Raw genomic sequence first — 16,859 nt, 5'->3', positions numbered from 1 at the left:
AGGATAATATTGTGCGAGGAATGCCTGTGAACCCATTACCCCACCCAACCCCTAAAAACTTCAGATGTCATCACATGAAAATAAATAAAAGAGTGGTGACTGTGTATTCACAGCTCCATGTAATATTATGAGTGAATCTTAGCCCTGTTTTTTGTTGTTGTTGTTTTTTAAAGAAAGTAGGCTCTGGAAGTCTACACCGTGTAGGACACCTTTTTTTTGTGAAGCTCGTGAACTTCAGCTGTTCTTTACCCAGCCTGCAGGCAGGAGTCCTGGAGCCTTTCAAAAATCTGTTGAAGGAATCAGCCTTCTCTGCAGGAAAAAAAAAAACACACAGGAACAAAGCATCTCACATGGTTTCAGTGGGTTCATGACTCCAGTAAGGTCTCACCCTAAACCTACCATGTAAACACTTCAATAACGAACATTTCTATAGTAGAAATTTTATTTCCATTCATAAAATATATCACTAAATAGCTGAAAAAGTTACATATTATTTTAAAACATAGATTTAAAAAATCATATTAGCCTCTCCTTAGCAAAATGCTTTTGTCTTATGTATTTACAAGAATATACTATACTTCAGGTATACAATTTTCACTCAAGCCAGCCTGGGAAGGCCTTTAGATGTAGGTAGATGCTCCAATAAAGTTAATTATCAGCTCTTCTTGCCTTGTGCAAAGGATGACTGGATTTTACAAAAGTCCCTTTGGAAACAAGAGTAAATACAGAGAGCTTCTAGAGAAAAGTCCAGCAAAGCAGCAATTGAGAATATATTTTCATTTAGTGATGAAATTAATCTTGTGTTGGTAATCTACAGCCTGTTTAAGGTAGGCAGGGGATGAGGTCCTTAAAGACTAAATTGTTTCTCTATGAATCTTCAGCGTGAGCCTGTGGAGAGGGTAGCCCTGAATCCACCTCTCTACTGTATGGTCGCCTGTTTTGGTAAACAGAAGGACGTTCTGAAACACGGCCATCCATGTTCTGATACATCTGCAGGTGGGAAAGAGACAGGACACTGATTACCATCTTATTAAGACCTACACGTCACGTGCCTACATTGCAAATTGTTACTTTACTTTTTATTATGCATAGATCTTAGAGGATATTCTACATATTAATTGACAAACAAAATTTCATCCTTTTATTATTGGAGAAATCAAGTCATAGTCAAACATATTACTTCATGATTGTTTCTTCTCTTAGATATAAAATCTCAACCTAGATATCCTGAGCCCATGCAGAAAAACCATAAAAGAGAAAGGCCAGGGGCCTCCCTGGTGGTCCAGCAGTTAAAAATCTGCCTTCCAAGGCAGGGGACAGGGATTCGATCCCTGGTAGGGGAACTAAGATCCCACATGCTGCAGGGCAGCTAAGCTGTCGCGCCACAACAATAGAAGCCCGCATGGCGCAGCAAAGACCTAGCACAGCCAAAAAGAAAAGCTTAAAAAAAAAAAGAGAAAGGCCATTTATATAGGGAATGGATAAACAACAAGGTCCTACTGTAGAGCACAGGGAACTATATTCAGTATCCTGTGATAAACTATAATGGAAAAGAATGTATATATATGGGTACCTGAATCACTTTGCTATACAGCAGAAATTAACCCAACATTGTAAATCAACTATACTTCAATAAAATAAATTTTAAAAAACAAAGAGAAAGGCCACAAAAAGATCTGTTCCTTATGCAGTAAATACAGAGAACTGATTTCTTGGGTTTTCACTTGGGAATTTAGTGACTTTAAAATATTTGTACAAAATGAAAACAGCTCTACTGTTCTGTCTCATCATAAAGTTAATACACATTTATATAGATAAACTAAGCAATATAAAAAGATATATAGAAAAAAAGCCCAAATCACCATTATAGCCAGCTTGCTATTCACATACAGTTCTGTGTCGGAGGCTGGGGCTGTAGGTTCTGTTGTAGAACCTTGTTTTGAATTACTGCTATGTTGTTCATATGTTACATGTGTTACATCTTTTCACTATTTACTCCACATGGGCACTTCTCATCTGTTTCATGGCAGCCTAGGGCTCCACAGTACTGATGTACCATAGATAACCTTCTGATGGGCTAGTTGTATCAACTGAATAGTGCACACATGACCTTGTCTGTCTCTGGGATAAATGAGGGCTGTAGAATTGCTGGATCAGAGAGGATGCACTTTTGAACTGTAAATCACATCCCCTGGCTGCCCCACAGAAAGGTCTACTTATTCCTACTCCTGTCCCCTGGGTGTGGGAACGCTCTTCTCCAGAGCCTTACCAGGGCTTCAGGGTCCCAGATGTGGGAGATGGTTCATACCCACTTTTGAAATTCTCTTTCTTAAATTAGCTTATTGATCCTTGCCATTTTGTCTTTTCTACTGTCGTGCATTCTTTTTGTTTCTCTCTTTTCCATTTTGTTGGCTTGATCATGTTTTCTAGGGTCCCTTTTACCTTCTATGCCAAACCTGAGGTTATATGCTATATTTCTCTTTTTACCAGTGGTTATGCTTACATATGGAACACCCACTTTATTCTTGTGTTTACTTAACAGTGCGGCTGCTCCTACGGCAGAGCTTCTGCAGAATCTACACCTCTCCACACCTTTTTAGGAAAGCACTTTTCCCTGTTCTTTCAAAGAAGGCTCTGTTGCAGATCTTCCCTCGTCAGTCTTAACTGCTTTCATTGTCTCAGGGATTTTCCATAATTTCTGGTCCACAAAGATCTCCTTGCTTTCAAAGGCCATGAGGGCCTCAGTTCTATTTTTAAAATATATACATTTCCCATAATTTACAGGGGCTGATAGGAAAGGACAGATGGTGTGAGCTCAGGCGCCCTTCTGGAAGCAGGGGGCATGCCTGTCCCCCCACATCCCGCTGCACTGCATCCCTTCACTCCCTATCTGCTCACCTCTCCTGCTGCAGTCACCTCCTAACGGGTGTCCTTTTTTTTTTTTTTTTAATTTATTTTTTCAGGGGGCGGGGCATGCGGGATCTCAGTTTCCCAACCAGGGATTGAACCAGTGCCCTGGCAGTGAAAGCGCCAAATACCTAACCACTGGACCTCCAGGGAATTGCTGTGACGGGTGTCCTTACTTTCACTCTTTTGACTTTGTTTTCCCAAACTTACTTTTCTTCTTCCTTTCTTTCCCTCCACTCACGAGTATTTGCTTAGTATCTTCTAAGATCGTCTAGCGTAGCAACACATTTTACAGGGGAGAGCATTACGCGTGATGCTACAGCTGGATATGACATGGTGAACAAAACAGAGGTGGTCACCAACCTACTTTCATGTTGGCATTCATCCATTTATTTCATAGCCTGTCACTGTCTCCTGACTATGGGGTGACATCAGGTGACATACGGACGAGGGCACATCGTCCTTGCCCTTGTGGGTCAAGTCTAGTGATGAGACAGACAGACCCACAAAGCAAAATGATCACATAACATGACTCGAGTCTCAGAGAGAGTGATATACAAAGTGTTGGGGGATTCAGAAGAGGGAGCCTGAAATCTGAATAGGGAAGATGGGCAGAGTTTGGAGAGGAGAGAATATTTGATCGGGCTCTTTTTTTTTTTTATTATTGAGGTATAATCGACATACAACACTATATTGGTTTCAAGTGTACATCATAGTGATTCGATGTTTGTATATATTACAAAATAATCACCCCAAGAAGTCTAGTTAACACCCATCACCACAGTAATCTGGGTCTTTAAGACAGATTGAAGCATGTCTGTCCATTCTAAAAATGTCACTGGTTCAACATGGTCTGAAAAATGCCTTAGCATGTTATTGTTCAATGACCTCCCTGCTGTCACTCCATACCGTCAGGGTTGGGTTAGATCTAAAGTGTTAACCTATAATTTTCTAGATGTGTTTCCCTCCCCGTCTCACGTGTTCTCCAAGCCATTTTCCTTCCCTGGTCCGTGATGAAGCAGAGACGGATTCTACGAAAACCTTTCATGTGGGTGCCAGGAAAGACTGCCGCAGGCATGCTGCTGAGGCCCGTTTCTCCAGCCAAGAGACTGGACGTGACCCGTCAGGAGGCGTGAAGAGAAGAGGCGGAGGGGCAACAGAGGAGGAGCGGGGGTCTGCCCAGCGTGGGCGGAGCTGCCTGGCTTGGCCGTGTAGGACGTGCCTGCCTCAGAGGTGACCAGCCAAGCGGCAAGTGGGGACTGAAACCCAGTGTCTGCTCTGCAGGCTTCTGGACCGGAACCCACGGCACCTGCAGGGCTAAGGGGCTCCCCCCAGGGCGCTCATCCCACCCAAGGAGGCCCATCCTCTCGCTTAACTAAAGGTGCCTCAGCTTGCTTCACCTCTGATACCGGGAGGAAAGAAGAACCTTCCATTACGAGGGGCAGGGAGCAGAGCGGAGGAGACTGGAGAAAATGTGGACATGGTCCTGGAGCACGGATGCCCTCAGCTGAATCCTCATCCACGGGGATCGTGCAAGTCAACCATCCCTGATACCTCTGAGGCCCCCCCAAACAGAGGGAAGCAGGCTTGGATGTCCTGTGGGTGTGGGGACATGAAAGGGGAACCCTTGCCAGACCGAGGTCCTGAACAAAGCCAAGAGCACCTCAGCAGCCGTGGACCCTCCACGCCGGTCACACCAGCTCTGAAGGCTTGTTTTCTTCCACGTCACCCCACTCGCCCTATACTTTAGCTACAACCCTTTATTTTCCATTCCACTTTCTCGGCTCTGAACCTTTATCTTTCTCATCCAGCCTGGAACCCCTGCTAACTCCCATCCCCCAATGAGCAGCCCAAATCTACTCATTCCTCACAGCTCAGCTCCCAACTGCCCAACAAATACAAATTACTCATTACTTGTTTCTCCGTAAAACTCTTCTTTCGGTTTATCTTATAGCGCCATTAACTGTTTACCAGTCATCTGCTCTGTAGCTTGTGAGTCCCCTGGGGGCTTTCCATCTCTCCTTCTTGTCCTGATTCCCTGACAACAACTGAGTTTCCATATGTGATTTTTAAAAAAATCATAACAGGAAGAGAAGACACACACCATCCACACAGGTTTCTGGAGAGACTAGAGAATTGAAAACGGACTCCTCATAATGTAGACAAAGAGGACGGACAATCCAACGAAAAGCTCAGATTCATATTTAACTAACATTTAGTAGCTGCTAAGTCCCTCTATGTGCTAAATCTTTTCACATACATCACCTTATTGATGCCTTACAAATCCACGAAGTAAGGCTTGTAATCCCATATTTCAGATAAGGAAGCTGAGACCCCCCCCAAAGATTACGTGGCTTAATTAACTCATATCAAAAGCAAATAATGCAGCCAAGATTTGGACGGAGGCATTGGGAATTCCAGGTCCCATCCTTTGTTCACTTGGTCTAGGGAGTGGCTCCTTTAACTACAGCATGTGGTTAATCGGGGGAGAGTCAGCAAAGTAATTTCCCAGTTCCCAAAGCTCCAAGGTCATCTAGCTTAGCAACCCATTTTGAAGGTGAGAAAACTAAGGCCCAGAGCTGCTATTAGGCTCTCACGACTCCGGGTCAATGCTCTTTCCGCTCTATTACATGATTGAGGTGTATGGTGATTCCACACAAAAGCTTCATGCTGAATTAGGAAAGGTCAGTGGCTTCTGGAGGTCAAGGATTACGTTTTATTTACTTGTTTGATTACATTTTATTTACTCGTTTGGTCCTCTGCACTGGTCACGTAAAAGCATTTGATTTCTTAATTAATTGGCAAAAATCTTAAGGGAAAGGTGTTTTGTTTTGTTTTTCCTTTTTTCTTTCCCCCTAAAATCACTTATCCGTAAGTATATCTAACCCCATACAACTTTTAAAGGGCAACCTAGGCCAACTGTGGTGAGGAAGGCAACTTGGTACCTTTGGTGTTTAGGAAATCAGCAATGAGTGTTCTGAGTTATGAGTTCTTTCCTTCCTAAGGATGCTTTATAAGACACTGTGCTGCTACCTACCGCTTCTTCTGCATCTGCCAGCTGACATCCTAAAAATGAAGTCAGGTTAGGGAAGGATGGCCGTTTCCTTGAGTCAAAAGCCCAGCAGGATTGCATTATAAAGTATCTGTGAAGACAATGAACAAGGAGCAAGATAGGAAATCTGAATGAAGCAAAATGGGTCACTTTCCACTTAACAAACACTATTTATTGCTGTGAAGCTACTTATTTATGGCATGTTTGTCCTGAGGCAAATACTCTACTAGATTTTGAACTCAAACCTGAAAGGACAAATTAGATGATGCGTTTTGAGAAATACAATGTGGACCAGAATTCAGGAGAAGGCCCCTCAAGTAAAATAATCAAAACCCAGAAAAAGTTCGGTTGTGTTCAGAAATCCCTGAAACCAAAAGGAAGAGTTTTCTTCCCTTTTCTCTTCCTTTCTTTTCTTTGCTTTTCTTTTCTTTCCTTTTCTTAAGAGGAATCATGGGAACTTCACACTGAAGAGTTTCAATTTTTTTTCTCATGAGTTTGGAACTAGACAGACTATAAATTTCCATGTTCAGCCGCTTGACAGCCTGACTTAAACTTACATCTCTTCCGTGGCGTAAAACGGCTGATCCATTTTAAATCCACTCTGGATGAGTTTGTAGAAGTTCGCGTCAGCCGGAATCCCAGGGTAAGGGTTGACGCCTGAGAGAAACAGGAGGACGTATAACCACCCACTCCCCCTGCATTTGTTTATTACTCACTCAACTGGCAAACACGATGGATCGTGGCTCCCTGGGCCAGCCCTGCGTGGTGCTGGGCAGGAGAAGCCACGTTCCAGTGGGCAGGACAGACCGATGGACACCAGCACATAAAAATAGAGGGGTTCAGGCTGCAACGGAAGCATGACTAGGGGGGCTCTGGGACACGGCATTTTCTTTGACTTAGGACTGGAGGAGGGGGGCGGAGGGGCAGAATGCGGAAGTCCAGGGCCCAGGGAACTGCAAGTCTTACCAAGCGAGAATATTTCCCAGAGTAATATTCCATATGACCAGACGTCGCTCTTAATTGTGTAGATCCCCTCAAACAAGCTTTCAGGAGCCATCCACTTCACAGGCAGACGGGCCTGTGAAAGTCCAAGCAGAGACGGATGGTGAATTTTCCACGTACAAGCATTCCTTCCTTTCTCATTAGCCAGGTGACCATGTTTATTCTCTCCCTAAGGCCACTCTTAATGCTCACTTGAGAAAATCATATTCCTCAAGTGGACTTTTTCACTTTCAAATTAATATTGTAATATCGTAGCCTTAAACAAACAAACAAACAAACTTTATTTCTTTAAAACTCAAGCGTGCCCTTCGCATTGGCAAGTTTCACAGTAGACGCTCGCTTCCGGCAAAGGAGTAGCCAGTCACTTTCCCAGAGGTAAGCAGACACTGGTGAATTAGTGGAGTATTTTGTTAAAGCATTTCTTGGAAGAATTTTAGTGGAAATGCCATCCACAAGAATGTGGTAAGGGGAGTATACGTCATCACTTCCAGAAATGACACCAGACGGGTTTCTGTGGCTTCAGTAATTCCCAGTAGCATGAAAGGGGAGTTTTGAATTAGTAAAGCCTCAGCTTAGAATCAAGACGCAGGGATGGATAGGTTCCTGGGACCTAGTGTTTTGTAGTATTTTCTTTTTCAGGAATTGAGAGCCCTTCAAGGTGCATGTTTAATCTGCCAAGTAAAATCAAAGCTCAAGAAAGAAACCCCGGGACTTCCCTGGTGGCACAGTGGTTAAGAATCCGCCTGCCAGTGGAGGGCACATGGGTTCAAGCCCTGGTCCAGGAAGATCCCACATGCCTCGGAGCAACTAAGCCTGGGAGCCACAACTACTGAGCCCACATGCTGCAACTACTGAAGCCCGAGGGCCTAGAGCCCGTGCTCTGCCACAAGAGAAGCTACCGCAATGAGAAGCCCCCACAACGCAACAAAGAGTAGCCCCCACATGCCACAACTAGAGAAAGCCCGTGTGTAGCAACAAAGACCCAACACAGCCAATAAATAGATAAATTAATTAATTAAAAAAAAAAAAGAAAGAAACCCTGTTTTAAATCCTATTCAAAAGGATAAGCTGGGAGAATCAAGCCGGCTAGTCTAGTTAATTTGATTAGTCAAAGGGATTAATTGTGGTTCAAATGGAATTACCTTTCCTGCTTAAGAAACCACCAGCTAGTAGGGTAGAAACTTCATAGCCATTAGTTCATCCTATTTATGACTACAGCTACAAGGAGGCAGGCCGAGACCCAAAGTCAGCTGAGCATTTGATTCTAGTGGTAATACAGTTTAATTTGATGTGCAACATTTATTGGATGTTTAACCTGGACAGAGGCTTCCTTCTGTGTTGGTTTTTTTGATTTCCACAACACTACAATGAACACTTGTCATGTGAAACACTGTATCACTGTGGTCCTGCACAGACCATTCATGTTCTAACATGTGTGCTGCATAATTGTGCCTCAGTTTCCTCAACCACAAATGGGTACTTTGAGGACTAAATGAGTCAATATACATAAAGCACTTAGAAAAGCGCTTAGCACGTAGTAAGTACGACACCAGCATTCATGGTTAATATTATTACTTCACAAGCAAGGGCAATAAAGCAGAGACAAATCATAAAAACGAATAGCCAAAAAGAGGAACAAGGGGCTTAAATCCAGGCGTTGTAATTCTTAAAAACCATACTCTATCAACTATATGCAATTTTATCATCTAATATTTTTAGTAGTTCTCTTATAAGCAACACATGGGTCCTTAGGTTTTTTTTAACAAGTAGACTCAGTGATGTTTTAGGTCTCCCTGCACAACAGTAAGAGGATGACAAATATTCATTAACTAATATTTGATTTAAATACTGTGCTTTTTAAAATGTATATTTAATATTTAGTTTATATGTCATAGTTTTTAAATGCTGTCTTGTAACAATTACCTACTCCCATAATCAAAAGCATAACTCAACAGTCACTTTATAGCTAAAGGGACTGAAATAAGTTGAAGTAATTAGATTTGTTTTAAAGTGTGGATTGCACTCAAAGGCCCCTAATTGATAGGGGTGATGCTATTGTGCTCAACTTTTATTACGGATGGAATATTTCCCTGAAGCTGCAGAAAAACCTTTGAAGCATAAGAAAGCAAATGGCTGGGAGGAAGTTTTCTGAGGTTAGCAGTAAATCACAAACGCATGACAGTGAGTGCAGATGTTTAGATTAGCGATGACAAAACACAAAACGTATAGCACGGGGAACTACATGCAATATCCTGTGATATACCATAGTGGAAAAGAATAGGAAAAAGAATGTATATATATGTGTAACTGAGTCCCTTAGCCATATAGCAGTAAGTAACACGACATTGTAATTCAACTATACTTCAACAAAAAAGAAAATAAAATTACAAAAAAAAACCCACAAACCACCCCAAAGAGGATAAAACTACATAAGAAGCAGCAGCCTCACATTGCCCCTGATCACGTAGTTGGAGTCACTCATTATGTCCCGAGCCAGTCCAAAATCACCGATCTTCACCACCTTCCCGTGGGTTACGAGGACATTCCTGGCTGCCAGGTCTCTGTGAACACACTAGAGAGAACGAAACGGGAGTGTTATTTACCACGATGTATATTATCACAGGCCAATCTTTCCTCTTGTTTCAAGTTCAGTAGGAGTTACAGATGACCGAGCAGTAGTTCATTGAGGTGCCTTATCTTTATTGAGTCGTGAGCAGTCATCACGATGTGTACCAAAGTGTGTGGACAGTTCTCCACCGGCTGCGGCTGCAGCCACTGGTTCTGCTTAGGGAACTTTCCCAGAGGCCAAGGGGCGGGGCTCTGAGAAAGCAGCTCGACCCCAGCCAGCTGCGTATCTCCTGGTACATTAGAGACACAGCAACAGGGCCTCTGACGGGCTCCCAAAGTGGTTTTCAGAGCACCCTTGTGGTGGGGGTGGAGACAATGTCTTTTCTGATTGGAAAACAGCTTTGGCAATGAAATGGCATAATATTAAAAAACAATTGGGAAGGGGCTTCCCTGGTGGTGCAGGGGTTAAGAATCTGCCTGCCAATGCAGGGGACACGGGTTCAAGCCCTGGTCCAGGAAGATCCCACATGCCCTCGGAGCAACTAAGCCTGTGTGCCACAACTACTGAGCCCACATGCTGCAACTACCGAAGCCCGTGCACCTAGAGCCCGTGCTCCGCAAGAGAAGCCACCACAATGAGAAGTCTGCGCACCGCAACGAAGAGTAGCCCACACTCGCCGCAACTAGAGAAAGCCCACTCGTAGCAACAAAGACCCAATGCAGCCAATAAATAAGAAATAAAATAAATACATTAAAAAAAAAAACAATTGGGAAAATACTAGCAGTTTGGGAAGGCTGACTAAAGTGGAATTAGAAGCAGCCCTTGAGTTGAGAGATGATGTGACTTTAATTCCAGTGGTTTGGCAAGAAAATTAACTCCACGGAGGAAGATTTTAAAAGGAACAGGGCACTGGTAGTACAGCTCCAAGGGCTATCTTCAGTCTTTAAAAATGAAAGCCAAAGCCAGAAAGACAGACATGCTTCCACCTCTCCTACCTCCCCACCCCGTCCTGAGGGTCATCGTGGACAGGCTCCATCCACACTCCCCCACTTTCCCTCCAGCCCCACAGCCTCTGCTCATCTGCCCAGGCTGCTGGGCCTGAGCCCTGTGGGGGCCGGCCCAGCCAAGATGCGGCCCCTGGTGGATCTGGTCCCAGCTGGCAGCCCCTCCTCCCTCAGGCCCTTCCTGCCACGACTCCTGCACATCACCTCCACTCCCCGCGGCTGCGCCCTCTCCGTCCACATCCCCACCCGGGCCACCGCATCCAAGCCTAGGGATACCACTCCCATCACCCAAATCTGTCTCCAACCCAGACATTTCTCTCACAGGAATGTCCAAGTATCTGCTGGACTAAACTCTACCTTGTTGCCCAGTGAACCTCACGTTCAACATGTTAAACTCACGACCTTTCTCAACACACTTCCTCCTGATTCCATGTTCCCTGCCCTCGCCCCTGTTCCCTGCTGGTTCTCCTCTTCCTTCAGAAATCTCCTCCAGGGGCTTCCCTGGTGGTGCAGTGGTTAAGAATCTGCCTGCCAGTGCAGGGGACATGGGTTCAATCCCTGGTCTGGGAAGATCCCACATGCTGTGGAGCGACTAAGCCTGTGCGCCACAACTACTGAGCCTGCGCTCTAGAGCCCGTGAGCCACAGCTGTGGAGACTGCGAGCCACAACTACTGAAGCCCACGTGCCTAGAGCCCGTGCTCCACAACAAGAGAAGCCACTGCAATGAGAAGCTCGAGCACCGCAATAGAGAGTAGCCCCCACTCGCTGCAACTAGAGAAAGCCCGCACGCAGCAGTGAAGACCAAATGCAGCCAATAAATAGATAAATTAATTAATTAAAAAAAAATCTCCTCCAGCCCCAGTATCCACTCCACTCAGAAACCTTTTCTGCACGGCCTCCCAGGCTTGACACGCCTGTTTCTCCCCTGGGTTCCCAGGACTTAGCTGAGAAAGTGTTTATCTCACTCCAGCATAACCTTTGATGTGCCTGCCTGCTTCCTCTTTCTCTCCACTGGGGCCGAGAGCCGCCTCTGTACCTTGGCACCTGTCACGGTGCTTGGCACTAGCCAGCAGGTGATGCTGGATGGTGCTGTGGAGTCTTGGAGGGAACCCAGGGGCAGCCAGAGATGCTGGGAGAAAAAACAAACAGGAGACAGTGACAGGGTGACTCAGAGGGGATGGCCTAAAGGGCAAACAGGGGAGAGAGTTCCAAGAAACCGGATATTCTTCAAAACATTCTTATTATCACCAGCCCAGGGGGAGAAAAGGCAGTGCCCCTTGACCTCCAGTTGTGAGTAGTTTGAATATTTACTTAACAACAGGCAGCAACTGGGCTGGATGGTCTAGGCAGATGCCCTCAATGTCTGTAAAGAAACTGGTGACAGTGCTATTATAGACACAGAGGGGAGAGAGGGGACAGATCCAACAGCCAGCAGGGAAGACTGGGAGAAGGAAGGGCCGGAGGATGCGGGGTGGGGAAGGAGTCTGTTGTAAGTATGGAGCAAGGACGCCCACATTTGGAAAAGAAAAGTAAAGATGGCAGCTCTTTCTCTTTGGGCTCCGGGGCAGACACGGCCAAGTCCAAGAACCACAGCAGCACAACCAGTCCCGAAAACGGCACAGAAACGGCAGCAAGAAACCCCGATCACCACGGCCTCTTAAAGGGGTGGACCCCAAGCTCCTGAGGAACATGCACGTTGCCAAGAAGTACAACAAGAAGGGCCTGAAGAAGACACAGGCCAACAACGCCAAGGCTGTGCATGCGTGTGCTGAGGCTGTCAGGGTGCTCGTGAAGTCCAATGCGGGTGAGCCCAAGATCCCACAGGGCGGCAGCTGCAGCCTCAGTCGACTTGCCTACACAGCTCACCGCAAGCTGGGACGTGCTCGTGCCCACATCGCCAAGGGTCTCAGGCTCTGCCGGCCAAAGTCCCAGGCCAAGGCTGAAAACCAAGGCCAAGGCCAAGGCTGCAGGTGCAGCTGAGGCTCTGGCTTAGGCTCCCAAAGATGTCTAGGCGCCCACAAAGGCGCCAGAGTAGAGGTCTCTATCTGCCAACGTGGGGACAGAAGGACTGGCTGTAGCCCCTGGGCTGCTGTCTGCATGCGGCTGGTGTCCTCCTGTGTTATTCGTACAAGTAAATCTGAGGCAGGATCTGTCCGTAAAAAAAAAGAAAGAAGGAAGGGAGGGAGGGAGAGAGAGAGAGAGAGAGAAAGAAAGAAAGAAAAAGAAAGAAAGAAAGAAAGAAAAGATGGCAACATGTACTTTCAATATCCATGAGGGAAAAAAAATCCCTTGGGATTCTAATTGGCATTGTGAGAAATATACAGATTAATCTGGAAAGAACTGACTTTTCTTTTAAACACTGACTCTCTCCCATACAAACAAAATAGAACTGATTTATTCAGGTCTTCCCTTTTATCTTTAATCAAGTTTCACAGCTTTCTTCATGTAGATCTTACGCGTTTCTTGTTTATCTCAACCTGTTTCATAGTTTGGTTGCTCTTGTGAATAGAATTTTTTCCTGTTCTTCAAAGCTATTGATTTATTCCATGTTAATCTTTTTCTTAAAACTGAGCCATAATTGGCGTAATACATTACATTAGAGACAGTACATTTTTAAAGAAAAAAAATACGGCTGACCCAGGTTTGATCCCCGCTCTGGGAAGATCCCACATGCCGCAGAGCAACTAAGCCCGTGAGCCACAACTATTGAGCCCGTGCGCTGCAACTACTGATGCCCGCATGCCTAGAGCCAGTACTCCGCAACAAGAGAAGCCACCACAATGAGGAGCCCACGCACCACAACGAAGAGTAGCCCCCGCTCACCACAACTAGAGAAAGCCCACGAGCAGCAACGAAGACCCAACACAGCCAATAAACAAATAAAATAAAATAAATAAATACATTTATATATAAAAAATACGGTTGAAATTATTCTCTCCAAATTCAGGGAGAAAGAAGAGAGGGGAGGCCAAGCGAGGGGCATGGAGGAGAGGGAGGAAGGGGCCAGGAGACCAAAGGGAAAAGGGGAGGGTAGAGTTGGGGACAGAGAGAGAACTCAGGGGAAGGGAAGGAAACGAGGACGGAAAGTGGCCAGATGAATGGCTGAAATCAGCTTATCGGCAGCAGACGTTTGAAATGTCAGAGAACAGCAGAGCTGAAAGAATATTATACAAAGAATACAAGACTGGGGTAGAGTCCATGGTGTGAGGGGCGCTGAGGTCTTCACGCTGCAGCCCCAGTGGATCTGGGATTAGCAGGCACTCAGAGCAGACACGGGTGCCCAGGCTGCCTGGCTCGGCCAGCAGAGCACCCGGGATCTGAGCCTCCGCTCACCCCCCCCCCGGGCCAAATGCAGGACACAGGCTGAGCAACCTGAAGTGACACCTGGTTTTGAGGAGCGATACCCCAGAGGACCTTGGACCGCCTGGGAGGGCTGTGATAACCTTTATACTATAATTTTAGCCAAGAGCCAGTGGAACATCCTAGGTGACTCCAAACCATGAACGCGAGGGAAAGACAGACTTTAAGGGCTGCAAGTTAAAATAAACAGGAAAAAAAAAACAAAACCCACATCTCTTCTTCAAAATTATCTTGTTGTTGTTGTGGTGAGTTTTGTCTTCAAAAGGAGCTTACCGACTTAAATTCCAGAAATTCCATTCCTTTGGCCACTTGATATGCAAAGCAGAGAAGATCTTCAAAGGTAAGTACATTCAAGTCCTCTTCCTCCTCCAGCCTTTTTTGGTTTTCGTATTCAATTTCATCTGTAAAATACAACTGGTCCTCATTTTTGCCAAAATACAAAGAAGTTGCCTTATGGAAGTGGGGAGGGGCAAGACAGGGTGAGGGGATTTAGAAGTACAAACTATTATGTGTAAAATAAGCTACAGGGATATACTGCACAACACAGGGAATACAGCCCATATTCTGTAATGACTACAAATGGAGTAGAACCTTTAAAAATTGTGAATCACCATACAGTACACCTGTAACACATAATATCGTACATCAGCTATACTTCAATTAATAAAAAGAAAAGAAGTTGCCTAATGGATCTCTATGAGCACCTCAGTTACAAATGGAGCGATCACATCATCTTCCTGGTGGCACCAGGGAGATGGTGCAGAGAACTGTGCAGCCCAGGAAGGGTCAGCTAAAGATTCTCTTTGGTCAGAGGAGTGAATTCTCCAGCTCTTTGGGGATGAGTCAGGGGTTTCAGATGCTTTTCTTTTGAACTAGGTAGTTTTGTCACGTTGGGAAAAGAATTACCGATTATCTACTACATTTTATGAACTGTTTGTGCACTTAATGTTCTTCCAGTTAATCTTTTTTTTTCTTTTGGCCACACCGTGTGGCCTGTGGGATTTTAATTCCCAGGCCAGGGATCGAACCCATGCCCCCTGCAGTGGAAGGGCAGAGTCTTAACCACTGGACCATCAGGGAAGTCCCAATCAATAACTTTTAAAAAGAATAACCTGATCAAATAAAAGAGCCCTCAGTGTTTATTGAAACATTGACATAAAACTCACAATACATAAACTGGTGGATTTTACTACCTTTGAAGCAAATATGCGTTAATAAAGCCTATAGGTGACATTAGCAAAGATAAACATGCTTTTGTATTTACACACTTTTTAAAAACAGCTGACACAGAACTCTTGTACCCATTTCTATTTGGAAGTGCTACTATTTAGAATAAAACATTACCTTCGGATTGAAATGAATTCCCATTGAACCCTGAGACAGTATCTGAGTCCGGCTGTATTTGAACTTCTCTTGAACCAGGCATACTGTCAAAAAAGAGTTATTTCATTATTTATGTTCTCCTTCTGAGTAGACATTTTATTTTAAAAAATATAATTCATCAAAGAAATGAATTCAAATTATAAATGGGCTTTTAAATTAAAAGCATGGCATTAACTTGTCTTTTGTGTGTGTGTGGACATTAGAAACATCTGTATAATTGAGCTTGTCTGTCAAAGATAAGAGTGATCCCGTCACACGTATGGAATCTGACGGTTCAGAGAGGACCTCCCTCGATCCTTCCCACAACCCTACCTACGAGCTGGGTGTCAAAGTCACATTTCATAAAACAGAAACCAGGCTGTGGGAGATAAAGGTGATTTGCTGAAATCACAAAGCTAATAAAGAGTGTGACTTTCCTCATAAAATTCAAAAACATAGATCTTCTATAGAGACCTTCCAGTGTTTCATCTTTTTTTTTTTTCAAGTTGGCCTTTGTAAAGCTCATTTCCTTCTCCTGTGAAATCAGTAAATAGTAATAATGAAAATCTCTTTTATGGCATATAATATAGAACTCTTCACTGAGGAATTCCGTATACATTATATGCAGACAACGATTCAGTTTGTTCCAGGATAATAGCTTACCCCAATTACAATGTCCACATCTTTAGAAACTAGCTTAATGCTTTCAGACCACAAATATTCCAACAGTAATTGCTCTGGTGCGTTTAACGCCCAGTGACTGGAACGAATGAAAGGCGCTGAGGTGACCAGCGGTGTTGTCTGTAACCCAGGGGGGCTGGTCACACGCGGACTCTCTGTTCTGGAGCACGAAGATGACATGACACAATCGTCTCAGTTTTGGAATGTGAACTCAGGCACGAGTGTAAGAGGGAAGTTTGGTGTGAAATGATTAAGGGCAGCTGCACAAGGACGAGCACGGGGTTTCCATGGGGTCCTGGCATTAAGATGCTGGTCTCTGTCTCAGCATTAGAAGGCCAGAGGCGTGTGCTGAAACTTACGTGCTAAGAAAACAAGGAATCTCCAATGCCTCCTCCGGGAGTCCCCCTGTAAAGCGAAAAGTCTCTAACAAACCTGCCTTCAGAAAAAGGGAGAGCGTTTTCTAGGAAGGCCCTGTAGGTTGAGGACTCATTCTATCAGAGTGCCTGTGAATTCATTCAGAGAAGGACGTCATCAAGCTATGATGTTCGAGCTATGATGCTCACACCTGCAGCCCTCTCAGGACGGAGATCCGCGTGGGTGGCGGCATACACGGGGCAGAGCAAGGAGACAGATATCACCACGACTTTATTCTGTCCCCATCGTTACGGCAATCAACCCATCCTGATTTTTAAAAATCCGCTTTATGAGTTTAGAGCTCCTTTGTGCAGTACTCCCAGGACCTGCACTACTTTCTATGAATACATCAAAGGCTTTGGGAAAAGTGTCCATTCTTTCTACCAATACCCGTGTGCCAACCAGGAGGCCTGACAGATTGAATAACACACCTTCCCTAAAGCTGAATATATGTGTGGGATGTGATTAGGTGCAGGTGGGCAGAATGGGTTCAGCTCCAGTACCTGT

The 16,859-nt window shown here is 44.9% G+C and overlaps 1 protein-coding gene and 1 pseudogene across 1 annotated transcript in view; one reads left to right on the top strand and one right to left on the bottom strand.

Annotated features, from left to right (window-relative positions):
* Positions 1 to 464: 464 nt before the first annotated feature.
* The window catches only part of FLT3 (fms related receptor tyrosine kinase 3), a 67,596-nt gene continuing 51,201 nt past the window's right edge, over positions 465 to 16,859 (bottom strand). The window contains exons 18-24 of the mRNA XM_057707216.1: positions 15,240 to 15,322; positions 14,169 to 14,296; positions 9,411 to 9,533; positions 6,926 to 7,037; positions 6,517 to 6,616; positions 5,945 to 6,050; positions 465 to 990 (exon numbers count right to left, since the gene is read on the bottom strand). Of these exons, the coding sequence (XP_057563199.1) occupies positions 868 to 990; positions 5,945 to 6,050; positions 6,517 to 6,616; positions 6,926 to 7,037; positions 9,411 to 9,533; positions 14,169 to 14,296; positions 15,240 to 15,322 (775 nt within the window). The 3' untranslated portion in view covers positions 465 to 867. The remainder of the gene's footprint in view (positions 991 to 5,944; positions 6,051 to 6,516; positions 6,617 to 6,925; positions 7,038 to 9,410; positions 9,534 to 14,168; positions 14,297 to 15,239; positions 15,323 to 16,859) is intronic.
* On the top strand, positions 12,031 to 12,528 carry LOC130835925 (60S ribosomal protein L29-like; annotated as a pseudogene).

The sequence above is a fragment of the Hippopotamus amphibius genome, chromosome 14, assembly GCF_030028045.1.
Source record: "Hippopotamus amphibius kiboko isolate mHipAmp2 chromosome 14, mHipAmp2.hap2, whole genome shotgun sequence".
NCBI lineage: Eukaryota > Metazoa > Chordata > Mammalia > Artiodactyla > Hippopotamidae > Hippopotamus > Hippopotamus amphibius.
Note: the sequence above shows the minus strand (reverse complement) of the source record. Positions and strands in the feature narration are given on the sequence as shown.